The sequence below is a fragment of the Cetorhinus maximus genome, chromosome 1 (assembly GCF_964194155.1).
Source record: "Cetorhinus maximus chromosome 1, sCetMax3.hap1.1, whole genome shotgun sequence".
Classification (NCBI taxonomy): Eukaryota; Metazoa; Chordata; class Chondrichthyes; order Lamniformes; family Cetorhinidae; genus Cetorhinus; species Cetorhinus maximus.
Window position 1 is genome coordinate 179,819,567 of NC_135879.1, and position 27,017 is coordinate 179,846,583.

General features: G+C 39.7%; 1 protein-coding gene across 1 annotated transcript in view; it reads right to left on the reverse strand.

Moving 5' to 3' along the window:
- epg5 (ectopic P-granules autophagy protein 5 homolog (C. elegans)) overlaps positions 1–27,017 on the reverse strand; it is a 193,279-nt gene that overhangs the window by 107,312 nt on the left and 58,950 nt on the right. The window contains exons 10-15 of the mRNA XM_078550485.1: positions 21,134–21,295; positions 11,595–11,752; positions 10,667–10,821; positions 6,904–7,044; positions 5,021–5,185; positions 1,575–1,697 (exon numbers count right to left, since the gene is read on the reverse strand). Of these exons, the coding sequence (XP_078406611.1) occupies positions 1,575–1,697; positions 5,021–5,185; positions 6,904–7,044; positions 10,667–10,821; positions 11,595–11,752; positions 21,134–21,295 (904 nt within the window). The remainder of the gene's footprint in view (positions 1–1,574; positions 1,698–5,020; positions 5,186–6,903; positions 7,045–10,666; positions 10,822–11,594; positions 11,753–21,133; positions 21,296–27,017) is intronic.

Sequence of the window (27,017 nt, forward strand, 5' to 3'; positions counted from 1 at the left end):
CACTGCGAGCCCGACTGATCATATTAGTTTACTGCATTAAATTGAATTACTGAAGTATATGTGAAAGTTTAGATATTGTCACGTTTAAGTGGAGCCCATCCCAATGGACCAACTCTCTCTTTCCTGAGGACTGTGCCAGTGGCCCATGATTGAAACCCCTTCTTCCCACATCACACTTTGAGCCACAAGGTTAATTTTCTAATCTGCTTGACCCTATGCCAATTGGCTTGTGGGTCAGATAACAGGACTTTTGAGGGTGTATTTTATTTTGGACTCTAACTCCTCAAATTTTCACACTAGGAAATCATTCCCTAGTTGTACCTATGTTATTGGCTCATATGTGGACCACGACAACTACCCTACCCCAACTTCCAACACCCCCACCGTCCATTCCAAGTGCGTCTCCAGTCTTGAAAAGAAATCCTTAACCCTGGCACCAGGCAGGCAACACAACCTTCGCAGTTTCCAGTTGTGACTGCAGGGAACAGTATCTATGCCCCTGACTGTACTATCCCCTATTACTACCATGTTTTTCGCTCCCCCCACTTGAATGGCATCCGGCATCATGGTGCTATGGTCAGTTTGTTCATCCAACCTGCAGTGTTTATTCCCATAAACACAGATAGCAAGTATCTCGTAACTGTTGGCCAAAGTCAATAGCTGAGGCTCCTCCAGCACTACATGCTGGCTCCCCATACCTGCTTGACTCACAGTTACACCCTCCTGTCACTAACCATTGACCAATTGTAAAGTTCTACTTAACCTAAGGTGTGTGACTGCCTCCTGCAACAAAGTGTCCAGCTAATGTCATACCTTCCTGATTCCCCACAACGTCTGCAATTCAGACTCCAGCTCAGCAACTCTGGACCAAAGTTGCTTAAGCTGCAAACGCTTACCACAGATATGATTGTCTGGGTCATTCCACAAATTTCCACATGCTGCAGTCATGCACACCATCATACCTGCCATGTCTAACCCTATTTATTTAATTGATTAGTTAATTAGTGTTTCTTTTATTCTTTCACGGGATATGGGTGTCATTGGCTAGGGCAGCCTTTATTGCTCATCCCTAATTGCCTTGAGAAAACGGTGGTCAGCTGCCTCCTTGAAAACTGCACAGTGCTGTTAGGGAGCAGTTCCAGGATTTTGACCCAAATTATTAAATTAGTTAGCTAAAGCAACAATAAGTTACAGTCTCCTAGCTTCCAGACAAATGAATGCTCACCAGCTATTGTTGGTAAAGTAAAAATCTGTACCCAATTCTCACTTGCACCAAATTCCCAACTTAGTGTTCAGTTCATGGAGCACTGTTCTCTGATCACTCTGCGCTTTCCCATTCTTTAGTGTTGGCACCCAGACACATATTTTGAAAGCATTTACAAAATTAATAAAAGTGCATTTCTTGTATTTGACAGGCTTTGCAGTCAGCATATACATTGTGGGTATCACCTCTTACAGAAATACTTAAAGTCAAGGCGTTTTGTCTAAAAATTTTTGTAAATAAAAATAAGCGAAGGGAAAAAAGTAGATTTTACATGTAATATTATCCACCTAGCTGGATTCCTGCATGTTACCTGCTTTATGCTTTCAGAGATGAATCCACTGTAAGGCTTGTCAGTCAGGTAATTCTGATATGCTTCTAGAACCATCAATGCTACTTCTGTATGAAGGGAAGGGTCAAGAGCGAGGGTTGATTGCTGGAAAATAAAATAAAGTACTAACTCAAAGATATTGTTAAATGTACAGGGTACCTTATTTCCTGCCTAGCAGATTAGGGACTTTAAAGTAAAATGTTTACTCTAATGTTCAATTACATTTACTTTTCCTTAGTCTGCGTTCTATTTTCTGGCTATAATCTGAATGAATATAATATTTTATATTAAAGGTCCCCTTTTTACTGTGCTTTTAAAGTGCTTTTTACTGAATGCACTGTAGATCTTGAGCTTATTTTATCTTTTCTGAGTGAGAAAGTGTGTCACCTGGAATTGTGCCTTTTCTTAGGCTACAAGTGGCTCAGGGTAATCCAGTAGATGTAGTTTGTAAAACAGCTTTTGAAAATTCAAGCAAAGTTCCTCATGTGAAGCTAGAAATTAATATTAGGGCTTATGGAATAGGTAACAAAATGATCAAGATATTTAAGGGTAGGTCGGATGGAAAAAGAAATAAAGCGAATAAAGGGAACAAAGCAAGCACATGGGATTGGGACTATTGTGGTTGTGAAGGATAAATAACACAGAGTGGTTGAGCCAAATGGCCTGCTTTTGTGTTGTAATTTTGTGCAAATGGGTTTAGATATACAACTGATTTGGCAAAGGAGGGCAGGGAGTGATAAAAGGAAAATACTGAACCTGAGAAAAAGTAACCAATACAGTTCCACATTATTCTATTGTGGAGCCCATGCTATTTTCAATATTTATCAAGGATATGGAATAGGATGTCTCCAGTAGTGTTATTAAATTTACTGATGGCAAATATTCTACAAGTACATTTCAAGTTAAGAGGAGCCAATCTTGAGAGACTTGGATCAATTTCTAAACTACAGAAAATAGATTTGAATGTTGATACACATAGAATGGCGTATGTAGGGAGAGTAAAAACAAATGTTACATGAATAAGTCTCAAATGACAAGTCAAAAAGATAAAAGACTCAGAACTGATAATTGGCAATGTGCAACTCAATTGTGAATCTGAGCTGGGGTACAATGTGCAGCTTTGGTTGTGCACATAGATATGTCCACAATACAAAGGGGCCATAGGAGAGGGACCAGAATAATCCAAGGCCTCCGAAAACAAATTTGTGAATAAAGACGACTGAGTGGAAGCATGATTATAGATTTTCAAATAAGCACAGACCTAGAAGGAACAACTACAAAATTCACAAGCATTGATCAAGGTTAGAGGTTAGAAAAAACTTCACCCAAAGAGTAGAGGGTATGTGGAATAATTCCCAGAAAAGGTAGTTGGTTTGTGTCTATTGGGAAACATGATGGAAGGTTACTGAGCATATTTATCAGTATCAGTCAATTTCCTCTGCTTCACATCCACCCCAACTAACCCCACAACCAAGAGGAGCTCAAAGAAAGAAATCAGTATCCAATAAAAAATAGCATCAGTAGTCCTGTTGAGGGAAGTCCATGATAGCCATAGTCTCTAGATGGAGTCTCATGGCTTTTAGCATTCTGGACTTTCTTAACATTTCAAAATAAGAACTGTATCTAAGAATCTAGAACAATTTTTTAAGTAAGATTTTCCTGGAAAATCAAAGTTTAGTATGAGAGAAAGAGAAAGGAAAGAAAAAGTAAACAAATTTGCTGTTTTATTTTATTGATAGAGCGTCTGAGTGTCTGAAACCTCTGGCCAGCCTTACCCAACACACTTTTTAAAAAAAAGTCTTGCCCAAAGTTCTGAAAAGCTGGTCTAAAAAAAGTTTTCAAATTAACTGCAATTGGACTCTGCGGCCATAAAAGTTTAAAGATTCACTTTAGAAGCAGAATAATATATTGAAAATTTTATGCTACAATGCTCCTGTAATGTTATTATGATCCCCATAGAGACCGATAACTATTAAAAAGATATTTGAATTTCCAGTGACTTGACTGGAAGGAGCAAATGACAAGATTTCAGATTTTAAGTGTTTTACTGTAAAAAGCAAACTAAAAGCAATATTGACTAAGCATTATTTTTTGGGCAGCTTATACTCTAAACTACAGAAAAGTTTTCCCATGTAACTTTAAACACGATCGACAATCTCGCACCACGGTTATACTTTATTCTCCTGGAACCAATTCAAAGCTATACTCTGCTCCCTTTTTTCCTTTTCCAGTTGGGTAACTTCTAATCCCAGGACAGATTTTCACTGTGCAGGTTACACTGGAGATTTCTTTTCACCAGTCCAAGCTAGTTGAATCTTCTGGCCTCCTTTATATCCTCATGAACTCGGTTTGTTCAATCTGAGTGCAAGCTCCATTTGTGTTCTGCGTGGTGAACAATAGCGTCAACATTTTATCTGCTTCAGGTGCAAGACTGGCTGCCTCTATTTTCCAGCTTTCTCTCTCTCTCTCTCTCAGATTCTTGCAGACTCTTTTGGGTCTGTGAGGTTTGGTGAGGTTCAGTGAGATCTTAAGAAGCCCTGTAAGCTGATACTACAATGGCTTGCTATTGACTTTTTCTCTCTCAAAGTCCATCTGCATGACAACGTGAATCACATAGGCCTTGTGTCCAGGTAGAAATGCCAATTAGTTACCTGCTGGACCCTCAACTCCATTCTATCATGGAATTCAAGAGAGAGTTTAAAATGCAACCCTTTATAAAACTTGACATTCCTAACATCTCCCTATGAGACTTGATGACTAACAGTCTACCCACAGTCAGCACAACTGCTCCTGCAATTGTCTACAGGTGTGAGAACTTTGCACCTTGCTCCCGTTTAACTTTTAAGGACCAAGCTTGTTGTTGGGCAGAATGCAGAGGTCACATGATCCCTTTCTATCCTCCATTTAACCTTAAATTAAAGAGACAGTCCCAAAACATAACTGTATATAACTGCATCATCTGACTTACCAATTGCCAACGTGCCCAAGAAAGAAAGACGTAGATCTAATACAGTGCTTTTCGTGCTCACCAGTTTTCTCAAAATGCTTTACAGACAATGAAGCGCTTTTTGAAATGTAGTCACTATTACAATGTAGGAAAGAATGCGCCTCAAATGTAAACTCAGTTACACATGCAAAGTGCTCTTAAATGTTACGTGTATCCAAGCTACAAAGTGTAGTCCAATATGAAAAGTTTCCAGACCAAACAATAATTGAACTCTGTGACAGCCTGTAATTAATTTTAACAATTATTCTTTCTAGTTTTAGAAGTATAGGCCGGCTTAAACAAACTTTACCTTGACAGTAGAATATACATTACATAATATGATACTATTATGAGCCTCAGTGTCAAGAGAACCAATGATAAAGCTTTGGTAAACTGGAAATGAAATGTTACCCTTTGCCTCTTTGCAATTCTAACAACGTACCTGTTCGTCAAGCCCCCAGTTCAGTCCTTCAAGTATGATACAAGCCAACTTGTTCTCCACAGTGGTTAAATTGTAGTTCAGGAGCCAATCACGAATTACATTCATTTCAGTTGAGGTGATTTTCCATTGGTGCAGGGGAAGTTCTTTAAATAGGTATAGAGAAACCTACAACAAAAACTTTCTTTATTTTCTTTCCCCAAAAGAAAAACTCAAATTTATATATTGTTTTCAAGATAGATATTAGAGTGTAGATTTTATTCATTCACATTCATTTCTGCGTCCAAATTCCCAACTTGCATCTAAGTTGCACAAAGCCGTTCATGATTTGCAAATCATAAAATCTAATGTTATACCTCTCCTACTCTGAATGTTTCACTGCTTAGCCTCTTAAGTTGCTATTGCAATCTCATAGGGTCTTAAAAATGACAATATTATGCTGCTCTGTAGCATTTTGATTTCTTATTCCAATTTGGGATTTGTCTCTCAGAGCTTAAAATTGTAACATGTTCCCAATAGAAATGATCTAGAATAGCGATAGAAATGGCATTAATAACATTCCCAAAGCAGGAAATACATATCATTCCATTAACAGCAGAAATGTCAGAGGACTTGTAAGTCTTTGTGAGAAGAAATTTAAAATGCTAAAATAAAAATGTTAGCAATATATTTTGAAACATATATGTAACTATAGTAATGGCTATCACTAAATTTTTCAAGTGTCACTAAGTTATTTTGGTAGAATATTAAACATGTTCATGGAAAGTATTTTACGATAATCTGCAGTCTATAGATTAGAATTGAAAGTAGAAAATATTGAAGGGCAAGAATTTCTTAATTTTCTGCCTTTTGCTCATCATTTAATTATGAAGCATTAACAGTATAAACGTATTCATGTTGACTTTCCCTTTCATATGCTGATGAGGCTGCTGTGCATTTTCAGTATTGTCTGATTTTATTTTAGAATTTTTACATTCAGAGGCTTTCACGAGTATGAGCCAGATGTGAATTTAAATTCCAGAAGTAGAAACAATGTATAATTACTATATCATTTAATCCCCATTCCAATGCATTTTATGGTGAAATACACTTAAAAATGTGCAGCTGAACTTGAATCAATTCCAAGGCTCTGCTATAACTGCTTCAGCTTATTTGCTGCTAAAACCCATGCCTTTGTTACCTCCAGACTTGACTATTCTAACATTAGCCTGGCTGGCCTTCCATCTTCCACCCTCCAAATACTTTTGCTCATCCAAACCTCTGCTGCTTCTAACTCGCACCAAGTTCAATTGGCCCATCACCCCTGCACTCAACAACCTACATTAGCTCCTTACTCAGCAATACCTCAATTTTAAAATTTGCATCCTCGTTTTCAAAACCCTCAGTGGCCTTGCCCACTCTATCTCTGTAATTTTCGAGATTTCTTTCTCCTCCCATTCTGGCTTCTTATAAATCCCCAATTTTAATCACTCCTGCATTGGCAGCCATACCTTCAGCCACCGAAACCCTAAGCTCTGGAATTCCCTCCCTAAACCTCTCTGCCTCTCTCTCCTCTTTTTTGATGCTCCTTATAACCTCTTTAACCAAGCTTTTGATTACCTGTCCTAATATCTCACGTGGCTCGGCGTCAAATTTTGTTTGATAATGTTTCTGTGAAGCGTCTTGGGACATTTTACTATGTTAAAGGTGACATCTATATGCAAGTTGCTGTTGCAGCAAAAAAACTTTCCCTCCTCATAATAAAAACAAATTGTATTTATCCAGGTAACAGCAGCTCACACTGTTAATATGACATACACAGGTAAATTAAATTTCTTCAAGCAAAAGTAATCAACTAGTTCATGAACAAACTTCGGCAGTCTATTCAAACTTAAAACAGGACATACCATTCCAACTTTTTCAATGGTTTCTTGGACACGATCCAGAAGTATGGAGATTATATCAGGGTAAGCAGTCGAAATTGTGGCCAAAAGTTCACGGCCAACCTTGGAAAAGGTTTCTCTGGTGCAAAGACTTACATAAGCTACCTATGTGGGATCAAAACACGAGATATTTTATAAACACACACAAGGACACTACTATCTAGAAGGACAAGGGCAACAGATAGATGGGAACACCACCACCTGGAAGTTCCCCTCCAAGTCACTCACCATCCTGACTTGGAAATATATCGCCATTCCTTCACTGTCGCTGGGTCAAAATCCTGGAACTCCCTTCCTAACAGCACTGCAGGTGTGCCTACACCACATGGACTGCAGCAGTTCAAAAAGGCAGCTCACCACCACCTTCTCAAGGGCAACTAGGAATGGGCAATAAATGCTGACCTAGCTAGAGAAGCCTACATCCCATGAATAAATTAAACAAAAAGGAAATGTATTACTATAGCCTAGTTGACCAATTCCAAGGTGGTGGTGACGATAGTATTTCTGCACTGCTACATTTACAATTTTTTTTTGATATAGAGTTAAAGCAGGCATCATGGTCATCATAAGAAATAATGTAAAATGATTTCTCCTATGTGTACATTGAATTGCGCAACAATGTAATTAATTTCTGTTTAGTTTCTCTCGTTACTTTTTTTGCTCCACACTATTGCTTTTAATTAGAAGCCTTAAAAGCATGTACTCAATCCAATTCGACTTATGGTTTATGGAGTATCCTCCTCAAATTTGGCTGCCCTCAGAAACTTGTCACCATCCTCTGCCTACTCCATGATGACATTTGAGCTGTGGTGCGCACCAATGGAAGCGCCACAGGCCCTATCACAGTGAAGACTGGGGTCAAACAAGGCCGTGTCATCGCACCAGCCCTCTTCTTCATTTTCCTTGCTGCAGTACTGCACTTCACCTCCACAAATTACCCACAGATATGGAGATAATTTACAGAACAGACGGGAAACTGTTCAATCAAAACCGCTCCAACCTCAATCATTGAGCTTCAGTATGCAGATGATGCTTGTGTGCACTCACTCAGAAACTGAACTCTAGGTCATTGCCAACTCCTTCTCCGAAGCTTATGAGAAAATGGGACATTTACTAAACACCCAGAAAACTAATGTCCTCTTCCAGCCAGCTCCCACAGCACAACACCTCCCCCATTAAGATCAATGATGAAACCCTAGGAAACGTGGACCATTTTCCATATCTTGGGAACCTCCCCTTGACGAATGCAGACAAAGACAAGGAAACTCATCATCACTCTAATGTGCCAGCTCAGCCTTCAGCCAACTGACGAAAAGACTATCTGAGGACCAAGATCTCAAACACGAGACTAAGGTCATGGTTTACCAAGCAGCAGTGATCCCTATTTGCTTTGGATACTTGGACAATCTGCAGCAGGAACCTCAAACCACTGGAAAAGTACCACCAGCCCTGCCTTCGAAGATCCTCCAAATCTGGCAGCAAGACAGGTGGTCCAATATCAACATCACCTCCCAAGCCAAAATTCCCATCATCGAGGCACTAATCACTCAAAACCAGCTCCGCAGGGCAGGAAATGTTGTTCGAATGCCTGACACCAGGTCACGAAGCAACTACTCTATTTGGAGCTTTGTCGTGGCAGGAGACTCACAGGAGGACAATGGAAACACTTTAGGGATGAATTTAAAGCATTCCTAAAGAGATCAAACATCCCCGCCAACGCATGGGAGTTCCTAAATTGCGATGGAACAAAATAGAGAAGGTTTATTCAGTAAGGCACCGAAGACGTCAAGAATACGTATTCACTGGGAATACGCAGAGGTGAAATCGAGGCATCAGCGAGAGCCCACAAACCTCCCAACAATTGATATACCTGACCGTCCAAGCACCACCTGCCCGCATTTGGCAGAGCCTCCAGGTTGCACATTGGACTTATCAGTCATCTCAGAACACATCAAACCAGAGTGGAAGAAAGTCATCCTCGATGAGGAACTGCCTAAGGAGAAGACTACAGTTTTTTTTAAACAAAGTATTTACAGCACAGGAACAGGTCATTCTGCCCAGCTGGTATATGCAGTGTCTATGCTCCACACTTCATCTAACCCCATCAACATATCCTCCTATTCCTTTCTCCCTCATGGGTTTATCTAGCTTTCCCTTGAATGCATCTATGCCTTCAACTACTCCCCATGGGTAGTGAATTTCACACTGCAATTGCTCTCTGGGGAAAGAAATTTCTCCTGCATTCTACATTGGATTTATTAATGACTATCATATGTAGTTTAGGTCTCCCCTGCAAGTGAAAACATCAACTCCACATCTACCCTATCCAACTATTAAAACCTTTACCAGAACACCCTGTAGTCTTTTTCTAGAGGAAAGAGTCCAGTCTATTAAATCTTTCCTGATAAGTATAACCTCTTAGTTCTGATATTATTCTCGCAAATCTTTTTTGCATCTTTTCCAGTGCCTCTATATCCTTCTTACAATATAAAGGCTAGAACTGTTCATAGCACAGCAAGTGTAGCCAAACCAAGAATTGACACAAGTTGAACATAACTAGGCTAGCTAATTCTATCCTTCCATCATTTTTTTTAACAAAGCAAACAAATTGAGTTGCTACTTTTAGTGATCTCTACTCTCTCTGATCCTCTACCCCATTCAGACACATTTTTTCAAGAAGTGTCCTCCTTATTCTTCCTACCAAGTAGTACTACCTCACACAGATCTATATGGAAGCGCATTTGCTAATTCCCATTTTAAAAAAAATTTGCAATGAGTAAAGGATAAGCTAACATGTATTCAATATAATCTTCCAATATCCTGTTCTAAGCTATCCATTTAGATAATGTAACTTCACTCTTACATCAGACTATATCAACTAAACTTGGTTAATTTATTTAAAATGAACAAGATACTATATTGCACTTATAACAAATTAATGAGGTTTTAAAGATAAGAACTATATTTTTTTTTGTTTGTATCAAATAACATAGTGCAAACATTTCACCAGATTCAATGGACGGTGATCAGGTATGGGGACAATTTTCTTCCATCCTTAGTTTGAGGACACCAAGGTTCAATTCATTTCACTGTTATCTGAACTGACAGAATTTCGACACAAATTAGGAATCAAACCTGGGATCTTAAGTCTGTATCGTAATTCTAGCTGATGGGACATTTGTCCACTGAACCAACAGGGAAAGAAAGGCTTTTAAAAATATTACGGCACATTATACAACTTGAACAGGATTTTTAGCTCCCAATGGGGACTAGCACAGAGGCAGGCATGCATAAAAATTCATGTCACTGGTCAGGAAACCGGTTTGCAGGCCCCATGTTGCCTCCAGACCGTTTTCCTGGAGGCAGGATGGGAAGCAGTAGAGCACGCAAGCAGTAAGGTAGCTAACTGAGCTACTTAAAATGTACTTAAGTGCTAATACACTCAAGCATTCTACATATTCATAGGCAGCACATCCTGATATGCACCAAGTTAAGTTTATAAACCTAAATACTATCAACAATAATCATTCTGATTATCCTTAGCCATCAGCATTGAATAGTTCATGAACCATATGAGTCATTACATTTTTATGTTTATTAAAGCCATTTTTGATACTACAATGCAAAAGTCTTACATAAGCTCGAGTTATTGTCCCTTACATTTCAAAGCAAATACTACTGTTTTAAGAAAAGTTACATTATTTTAATTTCCTGATGATGTGCATACCTCATATATTTCTAAAGCAACTGTCTTCACAAACTCTTGATCCACATTTCCTTGCTTTGGTTGGGTCATATGTGCAAATGTTGTGAGAAGGCATATTCCTTCTGAATTGGTAATGTTGGACAGACATTGTTCAAACATATGTTTATGTTCAGGGTCTGCATTAAAATAGAGACAAAGTAATTCAATGTGTTTCAAAGTTTTGCACAAAGTAGAAACTTTAAACACAAGTACTGTCAAATACATTGGAAGCAGCACACTTTAAAATGAATTGGAAGCAGTAAAGTGCCTGAACTTGTGAAAACTTAATGCTTGGACCAGATACCTGATCTTTAAATTGCATTTCTCTTGCGACCAAATTACTTAGAACTTTTAATAAAAATCATAACCACTCTACTTCAAAGAGTCCCAGTCTCTCTTGAAGGGTTGGAATACTTCGTGTTGTTTCTCAAATGAGTATGATAGGAAAAGCTCACAATTTATTTATGAGCTTTATCTTCTACATAATTTTTGATTTCGGTGATTCTGCCAATTAACATGACCTGAGGGTACTAAGAATCTGGGAATCGAGTCACATGCAGGCCAGACCAAGTAGGGGTTGCAGTATTCCTTCTGTGAAGGATATTAGTTTCTACAAAAATCAGCAATTTTTATGTTCATTTATTCTGGCACTAGACCACAAATGACAAGGTTTCCTGCAGAGGACAAAGAATCCTGCAAACCCACACTTGGGGTTATTTTTAGAAAGCTCTGATGAAAGGCTAGATCTATACCATCAATATTTCTTCTTAGAGGTTGCCTCCTATCTCCTAATCAATTTCCTACCCAAGTTAATATTAATCCTGTAAGAAATAACATATAGTTTTCATAAATCAACATTGCTACTTATAATTATGTGCACAACTATGGGTGAAAAATGTCTTTTCAGTACCTTTAAGTTTGTCCTTGCACTCATTAGAATGTAGACTAGCACACAACCCCTCAATATTTTCACTTTCTGCACAATGCAGAATATAGAAGAGTTTCCATATCATATGGGTTGATATGGTTTCAAATGGCATTTCAGACATGAAAAGCCAAATGCCCAACCTGTTACAACAAAGGAGAATTAGTTTTTTTTCTTAGAAGAATGATTATATTACATACATCCTGATTCTTTTTTTAGATCAGCTAAATGCCCGACATGTACAGCAATAAATCATGTTTAAGATTCTCCAAACCTAGCTACTTGGAGAAACCCACACAGATAAAGGCTTAATTTGCCTAATACAAAGTGCACAATTTTCACCTGTAGAACTGCCATTATCCCTTATACACCCCATTATCCATTCTAGAGAGATTAGGTATGGAATGACTGAGTCCAGGCATAGAGATCACAGGTATGTGGAGGGGTATCAGCTAAAATCATGCACTTTACCAGTAGAGCATGCTGATAAGTTCACTGCTGCATGTCCAGCTAGGCTTACCCTACCCATTAGGACATGGCTTACAAGGCTGTCTGAAGAAAAGTGGGAAGATTTCCACCCTCAGCAGCAGGTATACCCCTCCAAGTTTCGATGTGGCAGGTTTCTTCATCAATTAATAAAAGCATCCTGGCATATAATGCACTTAAGTATGGATTACTGAGTCTGTCACAGAAGGTTGTCTTGATTCTGAAATGCAAGGCTCAGTAACTTGTAGTCCACTTTGCCTACAAAGAGAGAGTACTTACCTTCCTCCTCCCTCGCCAATTGGCTAATAGGCAACAGGGATGACAAGCTTGTCATGGCTGGTATGGAGAACACAACTGAGGTGAGGTGTGAGTGATTGCCTTGACATGAAGGCAGCATTTGACTGAGTGTGGCACCAAGGAGTCCTAGCAAAATTGACTGATAGCAATTGGGGGAAAACTCTCAACTGGTTGGAGTCATAGAGCACAGTGGTTGTTGAAAGCTAATCATCTCAGTCCTAGAACATCGCTACAGAAGCTCCTCAGGGTAGTGTTCTCGGCCCAACCACCTTCAACTGCTTCATCAATGGCCTTCTCTTCTTCATAAGGTCAGATGCGGGGATGTTCACTAATGATTTCACAATGTTCAGAACCACTTACAGCTACTCAAATCTGAAGTAGTGCATGCCCCTATGCAGCAACAACGGGACAACATTCAGGTGCGCTGATAAGTGGCAAGTAAGAGTCACATACGAACATACGAATTAGGAGGAGTAGGTCACTTGGCCCTACAAGCCTGCTCCACCATTCAACATGATCATGGCTGACCTGATTGTAACCTCAACTTCACATTCCCGCCTACCCCCAATAACCTTTCATCCCCATGTTTATCCAGAATCTACCTACCTCTGCCTTAAAAATATTCAAAGATTCTGTTTCCACCACCTTTTGAGGAAGAGTGTTCCAAATACACTTGACCCTCAGAAAAAATTTCTCATCTCTGTCCTAAATGGGCGACTCCTTATTTTGAAACAGTGGTCCCCTAGTACTAGATTCTCCCACAAAGGAAAACATCCTCTCCACATCCACCCTGTCAAGACCCCTCAGGATCTTATATGTTTCAATCAATTGCCTTACTCTTCTAAACTCCAGCAGATACAAGCCTAGCCTGTCCAACCTTTCCTCATAAGACAATCCAACCAATCCAGGTATGAGCTTAGTAAACCTTCTCTGAACTGCTTCCAAAGCATTTACATCTTTCCTTAAATAAAGAGACCAATACTGTACACAGTATTCCAGGTGTGGTCTCACCAATGCCTTGTATAACTGAAGCATAACCTCCCTACTTTGGTACTAAATTCCCCTTGCAGTAAATTATTCCTAATTACTTGTTGATACTGCATGCTAGCCTCTTGCAATTTGTGCATTAGGACCCCTGGATCCCTCTGCACCTCAGCGCTCCGCAATCTCTCACCAATTAGATAATAAGCTTTTTTATTTTTCCTGCCAAATTGGGCAATCTCACACTTTCCCACATTATACTCCATTTGCCAGGTCTTTGTCCACTCACTTAGCCTATATCCCCTTGTAGCCTCCTTGTGTCCTCTTCACATCTTACTATCCTAGCTATCTTTGTGTCGTTAGCAAATTTAGCAACTATATCTTCGGTTCCTTCATCCAAGTCATTTATTTAAATTGTAAAAAGTTGAGGCCCCATCACTGATCCTTGTGGCACACTGCTCATTACATCTTGCCAACCAGAAAAAGACCCATTTATACCAACCCTCTGTTTCCTGTTAACTAGTCAATCTTCTATCCATGCCAATATGTTACCCCCTACACAATGAGCTTTCATTTTTTGCAATAACCTTTGATGTGGTGCCTTATCAAATGCCTTGTGGAAATCTAAATACTGTACATCCACCAGTTTCCCTTTATCCACAGCATATTATACTACTTCAAAGAAGGCCAATAAATTAGTCATTGGTCATGCCACACAAATGCCAATCACAAATCTCCAACGAGAGAATCTAACCAACACCCCCCCGCCACCCCCCCACCGACATTCAAAGGCATTAAAATCACTGAATTTCCCACTATCAACATCCTGGGGGTTCCATTGACCAGAAACTGAATTGGACCTGCCATACACTGTGCTACAAAAGCAAGTCAGAGCCTGGGAAGTCTGCGAGTATCTCACCTCCCATACTCTAAAGCTTGTCCATCATCTACAAAGCGCAAGTCAGGAGTGTGATGGAATGCTCCCCACTTGCCTGGACGACTGCAACTCCAACAACACTCTCAAGAAGTTAGACACCATCCAGGACAAAGTAGCCTGCTCGATTGGCATCCCATTGTCATGAAGAGATATTAATGTATATAATGTTATTGGAAATTTTTTTTAAAATAGAGGTTTAGTCTGTGTCTGCGTGTGTTAATTGGATTAAAGCCAGCTAGTCTGGGTGCTTTGAAGTATTTGAGATGTTAAACAGTAAGGAAGTTAAGGTAAAGAGTACATTTGCATTTTGTTGAATAAGCCTTTCAAAGGATGGGGGTGAAATCTTGCACCTAGCTAGGAGACACCAAACAATGTGTTTATATTACTAATAAAATTGGTACTATGAAAGGGGTTTTATTGTTAGAAGAGGTGGAGTTCAAAGGGCCTAGTGATACAATGAGAATTTGCACTCAAAGGGAAAGGTTGGATATAACAGAAAGGAGTTTGTGTGTGCAGGGCAGAGGCATGGAATATCTAAGCAGCTATAAGCCTACAACTGTCTGCAAAGGAACCAAATTGAAAGGAACCTCATTTTGAATTCATAAGGGTGAAAATACTTTGCCTGGTGTCTGTTTAAGCCTACTGGTTATTGTTGCCTTAGTGGAGATTAATTTGGGAAATTGTTAAAAAGTTATGATAGTAGTAATTTGTAGACACGTGTATGAGTTTAAGACCTTGCTGTAAATTAATAAATGTTTCATTTAGTTTGATATAAAAACCTCTGGAGGCTTGGTGGGTTCACTTCTGAATTCAGAGTTGCATCGCAAGCATACATACCAATTAAAAATATAGACTATGACAGTGGTTTAAAGTTTCCCTCTGGGATTTTAAATGATAGCCTTTACCAACTGCTCTGTCATAATATCCATCCACTACATTAAACATTAATTCCCTCTATAACCGATGCACAGTGGCAGCATTATGTACCATATACAAGATGCACTGCAGCAACTTGGCAAGCCTCCTTCGACAGCACCGTTCAAACTGGTGAGCTCTATCACCTTGAGGGACAAGACAGGCAAATACATGGGAACACTACCAACTGCAAGTTCCCCTCCAAACCACACACCATCCTGACTTGGGACTACATCATTGTTTCTTCACTGTCACCGAATCAAAATCCTGAGACTTCCTTCCTAACAGCACTCTTGGTGTACCCGCACCAGGTGGACTGTAGTGATTCAAGGCGACAACTCATTAGCACCTTCTCAAGGGCAATTAGGGATGGGCAACTAATGGTGCTAGTGACCTCGCATCCCATGAAGGAATAAAAAAAAAAATCACCATAATATGTATATATATCTCCATTGGTACCATAGTCCTGACTACAAGCATGAATAAACATGACCATTGCATGGAAAAATACTATACCTCATCAACTGACAGTTCCACCATTTGGAGTTATATAACTTCGTCTGCACACCTAAAATCTGTCGCATCTCCAACTTCTTCCAGTTCTGACAAAGGTCACAGACCTGAAACATTAACTTGTCTTCTCTCCCCACAGATACCGCCTGACCTGATGAACATTTCCAGCATATTCTGTTATTATATTAGTTGTTGTACACCTTAAGTCAGTGTTGGTAATCCTTTTGTCACTCTACAGTCCAATTACAGCAGGCACCAAAGTCTGGATATATGACAACACATTTATGTATGTGTCATCTTATTAAAACCTTTCAGCAGCTGCTGTCGGTAATTTGATAAAAGTTCCTCAACAGCTATACAACAAGCATCTGCTTTCAGCATGAAGAAGGACCTATGGAGTCAACCAACTGGCTTTTCCAAATATCAAAATCCAGTGTTCACTATTCAGGCTTAACCATTGCCAATTGCTTAACCAATGATCTCTTCTGAGCCTATTTGGCAAAGTATGTCCCAGCTCAAAGAAAACGGGAGCACACCCTGCTCATTGATTCCAAGCATATAAGACTAACTAACCCCTCTCAGCTCAGTTGTAAAGTGAAGCATATGGTTGCCAACCAAGCTACTTTTTGAATTCAAGATACGAATGTCACTGTTGTGCCACAGAATGTGAAGCTAGGTCAGATAGGACATGCAGCAAACTCAACAAATAATGAAAAACATAACCTCAATTTTGAAGATTTATCCCTTTTGCATAGGACACAACCAGTAAAGAATTTTCTGTTTACTCAACAAACTGATAAATTAACTGCAGGTGAAAGATTTGCGGAGTTATTTTTACCTTTAATTTATAGAAATTCTGAAGGTGTATTTCTTGATACACTTCCTGAAGCATTTCCCCTCTTATAACAAACACACAAAACGTGATTTAGTCCAAAAGGCATAGTTATAAATGGGTGTGCACACCACAAATGTATAATCTGTCATTGCCTCCCCTTCAAGTTTAATAAGGCATTTAAATGATAGTAAATGGAATTTTTAGTCTCCAGTTGCAGATTAGAATGTAAAAAGATGTTTTTTTTCTGAATGGATAATGCTAAAGCCCCCCAATTCAATCTAATCTACAACCTAATTTAAAAGAACTTCTGCCCATGCACAATATAGGAAGTGTGAGAAACAGGAAGTTAATACCAGATGTGGGATTTTATTATAGAAATATGCAGCCACATTTTTTCAAATTGTAAATCTTATTTCAGTAGAGGTACCCACTTGGATCCAATTGGACCTCAGTCACTTTAAAGAGTGTCTTGCTTGTTGTTGTTTCAGTCCATTGGCTTGTTGAACTTGCAGGTGAGTTTAGCAGAAAAGCATAGATTATGCATTTGACAGTCAGTTATTTGCCTTAATTTGCATCTGATTTAGTCTAGGGATATTCTTGGTATCTTTTACCTGCTTCCATAAAAAAATAAATGCTTTACTTAATTGCAGAGTTTTCACTTCTGCAAATTAAATGGTGGTTGTTTTCTCCAAATACAATTTTAATTAATATGAATTCTGGGAGTTTTGGAGGAGGGAGGGTGGTGTCTCTCTGGAATCGGAATAAGAAGCTCATGCACAACATAGGAAGTGAGAGAAACAGGAAGTTAATATTAGATGTGGGATTTTATTATAGTGTTACGAGATCTGACTTATCTTAATTGTCGAGCGGGGACCAGGAACTCCAAGTCCCAAGCTGGGAGAGGGTGGTGCGTGTGCAATCTGGCGGTTTATAGTTCTTCGGGCTGAGAACAGGCCCAGTGCACCTGCGTGAAAAAAAAAGGCGCAAAAAACTCCAATCAGGTGACACAGGAGCAGGCCACCATAATTGGAGAAGAGTCCCAGGCCGGGGGCAAGGAGAGGTCACAAAGGGTGTCCCAGATAGGCGACAGGGAGAGGGGACAGGGAGAGGTCCCAGTTGAAGAGAAAGAGAGAGAGAAGCAGAGAAAGAGGCTCCAAGCAGAAAAACGGATGCAGTTGGCAGACTGTAAGTAGCGAGGGCTTGGAAGAAATCCTGAAGATCTGAAAAGGCAGAAGGTTGGTGACTGTAATGCGGGCCATTGGGGCAGGGTAAGCTTTTGGAGCAGTAGAGGTCTGTTTGGTGCAGTCAAGAGCTGAAGCTGTGCCTGTGAGTTGGTGCTGTACTGCAGGCTCGGGTATCCAGGGGAACAGTGTCTTGGCAGATGAGATTGAAATTCTGTGAGGTGTGTAGTCATTAAGGCAGTCTGAGTCAGAGCGACTTTTGGAGAGAATTCCAAGACTAGATCTTTGAAGGTGAAGACTGGAACTCCTTGTGAGAGAGACAGAGTTTCAACAAGATCGGCTGACTCTCATGTTTATTGATGTCTAGATGGATTACTGGGAAATCCACGGGATCTGTCTTGGTTGCATTTGCCATTTGTCAGTGTGGTGTGTTTGACCAGTTTGCCTGTTAATTCATGTTTGCCTCATGTTAATCCAGAATGTTAGAGTATAAAGTTAGACATTGTAAATCTGTTTTTTTTTTAACCTTGTAAAACTTATTTTGTTTGTTCAAACAACGTGGAATCTTGTGGCTTTATTCTCTTTGCAAGTGTCTTCAATCTCAAACTTTGTCTACTTTAAACAGAAGGTTACTGGTCCCTAACCGAATCGTACCAAAAACTTGGGGGTCTGGTCTAGGATCATAGCAATAGAGATCTATAGCAACTTTTTCAGGTTGTAAATCTGTTTTTACCTCAATAGAGGTACTCACCAGGATCTAATTGGACCTTAGTTTGAGTCCCATTTCAGAGACTTAAGCACAGAAATCTAGGCTGACACTCGACTGCCTTGGAGGGAGGGCTGCACTGTAGGAGTTGTCGTCTTTCAGATGAGACATTAAACTAAAACTCTGTCTGTCCTCTGAGGTGGATGTAAAAAATTCCATGGCATTATTTTGAACAGCAGGTGATTTATCCCTGGTGCCCTGGCTCATATTCATTCCCCAATTAACATCACAAAAATAGATTATCTGGTCATTATTACATCACTGTTTGTGGGAGCTTGTTGTTTGCAAATTGACTGCTTTGTTTCCAACATTACAAAAGTAACTACGCTTCCAAAGTACTTAATTGGCTGTCAAGCACATTGGGACTTTCCCAAGGTCAGAAAAGACACTGTAATAACACAAATCTTAAGTTATATTTGTATTTGTAGGTGTTAGGAATGAGTTTTAGCTTTAAGTTTAATGTATATTTTTCTATTTGTGAGTTAAAAAGGTGAAACCTGGTATCTAGTTTCATTTAGAGTGGAGGCAGCAGGTCTAAGGCTTTGTTTGTGTGCTTGCATTCTTGAAGGGACGTTCAAACAAACAGGAGGTAGAGAAAAAAGTGCTGTACAGGGGTCCAAAGAGAGGGACCCACAGAGACTGGGAAAACCAGAAAAACAATTTTAGTTCAGTTGAAGCCAGGATTCCAGAGAAGCAGGACAGGAGAGGAAACGGCAAGGAGCAGGTTCCAAAACCTAAAGAAGAAAGTCCCCAAAACCAGGAGTGGAGCAGGAAAGGCCCCAAGAGGACAGTTAAGTCAAAGGACAAGGACAGGAAACTGGAAAAGGTCCTGTGGAATGAAGTTAAGAGTGAGAAGCAGAGAAAGGCTCCAAGCTTAAAGAAAAGAAAGCTGCAGTAAGCAGACTTAAAGCAATATAGGCTTGCGAGAAACCAGAAGATCCAAAAAGACAGGTGGAGGTCTGTGACTCTTTACAATGAGCATGTAAAGCAGTGGTGTTCTGTTGGTACAGCTGAGTCAGTGAGAGAGTGGGCTTAGAAGAAAACTTGAATGCACGTGGCAGTCCAGGAGAGAGGAACATCGGAAGGAGAGTTCAAAACCCTGAAGGTGGAAGGCGTCTGTGAGAAAACGTTGTTTGGGAGAAGATTCCAAAGTGAGGTCTTCGAAAGTGGAGACTGGAAATCCTGTGTGAAAGGCGGAGTTCAGTGAGACTGGTTGGCTCACAGTGTGACAAGCATCTGGGGGGAGTTGATGAGGGATCCATAGCATCTGTTTGGGGTGGAATCTGTCACTTGGTTTCACAGTGTGGTGTGCCTGACCAAAAGTCACCTATTGGTTTACATGGACTGTGTGCTTATTGTGAACGTTAGAGTATGAGATAGCTTTCGTAATTTGTGTTATCCTTACAAATCTGCACATATCTGTAAAGGTATAGTTGTGAGTGAAGCAGTATTGTAACATAGTTCATTTTTTCTTGCTTAATAAATATTTTATTCATTTGTTAAAAGAACATCAGTTGACTCCTGTGACTCTGTTCAGTAGCCACACTCCATGTATCTAAACAAAAAATAAAAGTTAGGATCTCTCAAGCCAGGCTCCACCCTGAGATCTGGCTTGTCCAGTAGTAACATCAGCTGGGGTCATAACAATGGCACTAATCCTACCCAGTTTTTTGAAACTTACAGGGAAACTGATGGCAAGATCCCATTTTACAAGATAAGAGTGGAGTGGCACAAATGATCTAGCAATTTGTGGTGATTTACAATTCATGTCATATCACTATCTTGCCACCAATAGTTTTTTTTACATACCAATAACAGTAAGCGCTTTTAACTTGTTTTCTTTTACCCGGAAAATTCTGCATAATGCAATGAAATCTAAACCTTGGCTTTTCAGGAAACTGAAGCCTTCCAGTAAAAACTTTAAAGATGGAATTAGAAGACAATTCAAAGTGTAAACCGTGTTATAGCGCAATATGTAATTGCTTTGAATTGTTATTGAAAAACTATTTTAGAAACCAGAAATTTCAGTTACTGAGGGAAAAGTAACTGATAACAAAAATTCAGAAAGAATTTTGAGAAATTCATTGGGAAAAGATGAGTGTTACCAAATGGTCAAATTGCATAACTGTAGGGTAACAAAGTTTACAATGGCAGTTCTCATTATAAATGTTGACATGAACAAAATCCATAAGAAGTGACAACAAGAAGTCATCTCACCATCAAAAGAGTCCTTATGGAATGAAATACCAGCCCTAGCTTTCTGTGGCAAGTTTAATTCCTATTTATGGCTCCAATCCAGCACTTTCTTGCAACTCATTGGGGGTTTTGTAGACAGGAAGTGTGTGGAGACCTAAGGTTTATAATGATACAGAATTGTGTACGATAGGCTGATTGAACCAGGTGACTGTTTCTTGTCCGACACGTACAAGAGTGCACATGCGAGCTTAAGTGAGTCGGATGATATATATATGCACACAATTGAACTCATAAGCAAGCTATCTCCCTTATGAAGGGTCATCAAACAATATTTAAAGAAGACATTAAAAATGTATTAGTTCTAAAACGCAAACTGCTTATACATCTGCATATACATCCATCTAGGCATCAGCGTACCTTTTGGCTTTCAACACTTGAAGTACTGCCCGAAGAAACAGTTCATCAAATTCCATTTGCAACTTTTCTAAAGAGTAAAACTGGTGATTCATCCTGGTTCCATGCTCTTTATGGAAAGTAACATACTGAGCCCAGTGGTCACTTACATAACAAATTGTCCTCCTAGTAATCAATTTGAAAACAGAACAAACATTTTAAAATCTGAGAAATGATTAATAATCTAAACAAACCATAATGTTGCTTTGTTTCAGTCTCTCCTACCTACAGACACCTAGGGCAGGATTTTCCATCCCATCACCTGAAGAGTTGATAGGGAATGTATCCCGGCTGCACACTCTATGCAGCCTTAATTGACTAGAGACGGGACTTCTGCCCCTCAATCAGGAAGTCTCGCCTTAGAGAGCTGCCAGCCTATCAGATTGGTTTGTTAAGTCCAGGGACATGTTCCCAGTTTTTAAACGTTTAAGCACCCCTCTCAGCTTGCAATGGTCAATTAATATTGAAGCTGAAGAGATTGCCCACAATTGGTATTAAATAATTGGTTTATAGTTACCTAGATTAAGCTTCTCTCTCTTTTTGAACAAAGGTGCTATAACTCTCTAGTACAAGAGCCAAAGGAGAGCTGAAAAATTGTGGCCAGAGCCTATACTATCTTTTCTTTGACTTCTTTCAATAGTTTTAAGGTGTATACCATCATAGACAGGTGACTTATTCACCTGGAGCTGTTACGTTTGTCAGAACTAACTCCTCTAATTAACAATTGTTCCATGACCCAGTAATCCTACAATTTCATTTCCACCAATGTAAAGTACTTATGAGTTCTGCCATATCTTCAGTCTCCACAATTAAACCCCTCCTTCATCCCTTAGCAATCTTAATCTCTTTCTAAATATTATTTTACTTATGTACTTACACAGCAGCCCTTACTAATTCCTTTTATAATATTTGGTAGCTTTTTCCTCTATGTCGTTTTAGCCTGTCAGTTTTCAGCTCCACACTACACTTTTCATATTTATCATGATTATATTTGGTCTTGCTGGCCCTAATTTTATCATACTCCTTTTTAAGTTCTAATTCAAATTTAGTTTTAATACACTTACTTTTTGATCCATTCTAATCTTGCTGATTTTGCCTTCTTCAGTCCAGCACTCTATTGTTTGTTCATTATTCTGCTCGAGACTTGCATTCAATCTATCTTTTCATTATGATTTCCCAATTGATGATCACTCTCAGTTCCCTTACTTTATTTTCTAGAACAAAAATTAAACAATGCTTCTCTCCTTGCTGGACTTGAAGCATTAATTTAGAAAAGTAGTCCTACCCAACATTCCCTCTAATTTCCCTTCACTATGCACAGTGCGTTACTCGGTCCCCATAAGACTGCTGTGTAGATGCATATGCTTGCAACTGTGCAGCACATTTCTGATTGCTGCGTGGCCACGCCCCTGCCAGCTAGAGGTAGTGTTGGTCCTACAATACGAGGTACGAGTGCTAATTTGGTGGTGGGAATTCAGTGCTGAAGGGGAAGGAGGTGCTGTTTTAATATAGTTTTTCAGCCTCCAGAAGCTGGTGAATGTTCAAGACTTTAACTACATGAGCAGGCAGAGATTGTTTGGCGAATTTTTAAGACTTTATCTCTCTAAACCAGGCCAGTAGTTTAAACATTATGTTTATAACTTAACTAGTTAAACTACTCGGTATAGCTACAGACAACAGTTGAGTGATATTTCTAAAATTGAAACCTAATTAGTAAAATTAAACACAAAAGATGGCAGGGCAGGTAATGTGTTGCAGCTGTAGCTGGTGGATCAATGGCAACCACATTTGCAGTAAGTTTCTGCAACTCAAGGAGCTTTGGCTCAGAGCCGATGAGCTGGAGTCTGAGCTTCGGACACCATAATGCATCAGGGAGGGGGAAAGTTACTTGGACGCTTTTCTCCAGGAGGCAGACACGCCCATTAGGCTAGGTGCTTCAGATCTGGACTGTGGTCAGGGACAGGAGGCGGTGACTATGAGTGAGGCAGGTATGAGGATCCAGAAGATAGTAATGGAGGAGCATCAGCCTTTGCTATTGTCCAACAGGTTTGAGGTTTTTGCAGCTTGTGTGGGCGAGAGCAGGGGCTGCAGGGAGGATCAGCAAACTGATCACTGCACCGTGTGCAGGGAGCCATTCAAGTGGGGAAGGTCAAAAAGAATGTAGCTGTAGTAGGGGGTAGTATGGTCAAGAAGATAGACACTGTTCTCTACACCCAAGAGCATGAGTCTCGAAGGTTGTGTTGCACGCCTGATGCCAGGGTTAACGACATCTCCTCAGGGTTGGAGAGGAACTTGGAGTGGGAGTGGAAGGATCCAGTTGTCATGGTCCCCGTGGGTACCAATAAAAGGTAGGACTAAGAAAGAGCTCCGCTAAGGGAATATGAGTAGCTAGGGACCAAATTAAAAAGCAGAGCCACAAAGATAATAATTTCTGGATTACAACTTGATCCAGGGGCAAATTGGCCATAAGTAAACAAGATTAGAGAGTTGAATGTGTGGCTCAAAGATTGGTATGGGAAAAGTGGGTTTCAATTCATGAGGCAATGCCACGAGTCTTAGGGAAAGAGGGAGCCGTTCAATTGGGACAGTCTTCATCTGAATCAAGCTGGGATCAGTACCCTGGCGAATCAAAAACTAAGGCTCTAGAGAGGGGTTAAACTAAATAGTGGAGGGGAGGGCTCACATCAGGGGAGATTTGGAAAGTTAAAGAGAAAGGACAAGGCAATAGTGCAGGGTAGTGATGTGAGTAATGATAACCAGAGTGTGACAGGAAGGGATAGAACTTACAAACACAAGAGTGCACCAGCAAATATGGTCAGAGTAGGAAAAAATGGTAAAAAGACAGAATTAAAGGCTCTTTATCTGAATACACACAGCATCCCTAGCAAGATGGATGGATTAATAGCACAAATAGAAATAAATACATTACCATTACAGAGACATGATTGCAAAGTGGCCACTGCAGGGACCTAAATATTCTACGGTATTTGACATTTCAGGGGGACAGGAAAATATGAAAAGGAGGTGGGGTGGCTCAAGGTCAGTACAGTAGTGATAAATGATCTTGGTTCAGAGAATTAAAATATAGAATTCGTTTGGGTGAAGTTAAGAAATTGCAAAGTAGTAACTGGTGGGAGTGGTTTAGAGCCCCCCCCTCCCCCAACCGTAGCTACACTGTAGGACAGAGTAAAAGTCAAGAAATAACGGGGGCTTGTAAGAAAGGTGTTGTAATAATTGTGGGAGATTTGAGTCTTCATACCGATTGGACAAATTAAATTGACAAAAGTAGCCTAGAAGATGAGCTCAGAGTGTATTCAGGGCAGTTTCTTAGAACAGTTTGTTCTGGAACCAGAGAACAAGCTATTTTAGACTTGGTAATGTATAATGAGACAGGGTTAATTAATGACCTCCCAGTAAAGGATCATCTAGGTAAGAGTGATCATAACATGATAGAATTTCACATTCAGTTTAAGGGTGAGAAATTTGGGTCTGAAACCAGTGTCTTAAACTTAAATAAATGCAATTATAAGGGCATGAAGACAAGGTTGGCTAAAGTGGAATAAGAAAATCGGTTAAATAGTAAAGGCAGTAGAAAAGCAATGTCAGATATTTAAGGTGTTGTTTCATAATGCTCAACAAAGATATATTCCTGTCAAGGAAACAGGGAATTGTAATATTTTTCTTTTGGTAATAACCCTGGCATATTTTCTTATGTGCTGGAAGTCAGGCTGTAATTGGATTAAGAGCTAGGCAAGTGACGGCAAGGGTCTAAAGTCAATAGTAAAAAGTGGTTTTGATATGTTAATGAACCAAGGGGAACTTCAATCAGAGTTTTACATTAAGCAATAACAGGAATAGTTTGAATTGAGTTGTTTTAGTTCAAAGGAAGATATATGCAGGTTGTAAAAAGATGTAAGGAAGTGAGGTAAAGATAGGGTAGGTTTGTTTTTATAAGCCTAAGTGAAAGTAAAGAACGATTTAATTAATTCTGGGAAGAAAGCATTTCTAAAGAGACAGGTTGAAACAACAGAGAAATCAAAGGGAAGGAATGCATTTAAGGGAATACTGAAGTCTATGTGGGGCAGGGGGGTGGCGGCAGCTGCTTAGACCTTCCAGAATACAGCAGGGTAGCTGTTCAGAACTCCCGAAGATGGTGTGAACAAGGCCAGACTGAAAGAACCAGTTGCTGTCGGCCTCAGAGGACGCACCAATGAAAAGGCACTCTGTGGTAAAATTACTGGACTTCTTTAGATTTTAAAATCTGCAAGGATAGCTGCAACAGAAAAGGGAAAGATTAGCTCTGCGGGAATTGGCAGATAATTTACAATTATGGTTACCTGCAGGGGTAAGGAAATCAGACATAATTGAAGGTATAGCACAGCATTTGAAATTGGAAGGAATACCCGAGAGACCGAGTTCTCCAAGGGGTGGCTCATTGGAATGAGCTAAAATTCAGTTGCAAATGAAAAAGATTGAATTGGAGGAAAAGGAAAGGGAAAAAGCATTTCAAAGGGAACATGCAGAAAGGCAGGAGAGAGAAAGGCAAGAGAACAAGAAGAAAAAAAAACAGGAAGGGGAATTAGAAATGGTGAGGGTAGAAGAGGAGAAAAGAGAAAAAGAGAGACAGAGAATTCCAGCTTAAAATGCTAGCAGTTAAAAAAGACACCAGGTGGTGAGGAAGGACTTGGTTCCAGATCAGAACCCAGTGGGGAGATGTTTCAATTTGTACAAGGTCTTCCAAAGTTTGAAGAAAGGGATGTTGAAGCATTCTTTATCTCATTTGGGAAGATAGCTAAACAGATGAAATGGCCAAAATAAATTTGGATGTTGCTTTTACAGTCTAGGTTGGTGGGTAAAACTAATGAGGTATATGCATCACTGTCAGAAGAAATATCTGGAGAATATGATGCAGTGAAGGTGGCTATTTTGAGTGTCTATGAGTTGGTTCCAGAGGCGTACAGACAGAAATTCTGAAATGAGAAAACGCAGCCTGGACAGACTTATGTTGAGTTTGAAAGAGTCAAACAAAGTAATTTTGACAGGTGGATCAGGGCATTAAAAATATGAAGCCCTTAGAGAAGTAATTCTTTTGAAAAGATTTGAAGATTTACTTCCTTCAGTAGGAAGCATCCATGTGGAGGAACAAAAGGCTAAAACTGCTAGGCAGGAAACAGAGTTAGCAAATGCTTATAAACTGGTCCATAAGTCAAAATCTGTTTTTTCTACACCCTTTTAAATCTGAGAAGGATAGAAAATGGGAAGGTGAGAGGAAGGTATATAGTCAAGGAAGAGAAGAAAGTGCTGGAGATTCTAAGGAGGTTTCACCTCAGACAAGGAAGGAGGGTGCTGAGAGTGGAAGGGATGTAAGAAAGCTTAAATGTTTTCATTGTAATAAGATTGCCATATGAAGTCAATGTGCTGAGGGTTACATGGGAGACATTTTGGATTAGTGGGGACTATGAAAGATACTGTAAAGTCAGGGGCTTTAGAACAAGACAAGGCGGTAGGGTTTGTTCAAGCAGAAAAGCAAGCACAGGTATTAGCCGAAGGTGAGAAAATGGTTTCACAGCCTACTCAAAGGAATGTTGAAAGGCAGGTTGCAGACATGCTTAAATATTTCATCTGCAAGGGAAAAGTCTTTTCATGTGTACAAGGTGGAAACGGCAAAGATATACAAATTTTAAGGGACACGGGGCGAGTCAATCCTTAATGTTATAGGATAGTGATATTTGTTGTTCAGTGGGAATTTTGCCGAAGAAGGTACTAATAAAGGGAATTCACGGAGAAACAAAAAGTATTCTATTGTGTAAGGCAAATTTGAAAAGTAGCTTGAAAACAGGTGAAGTGA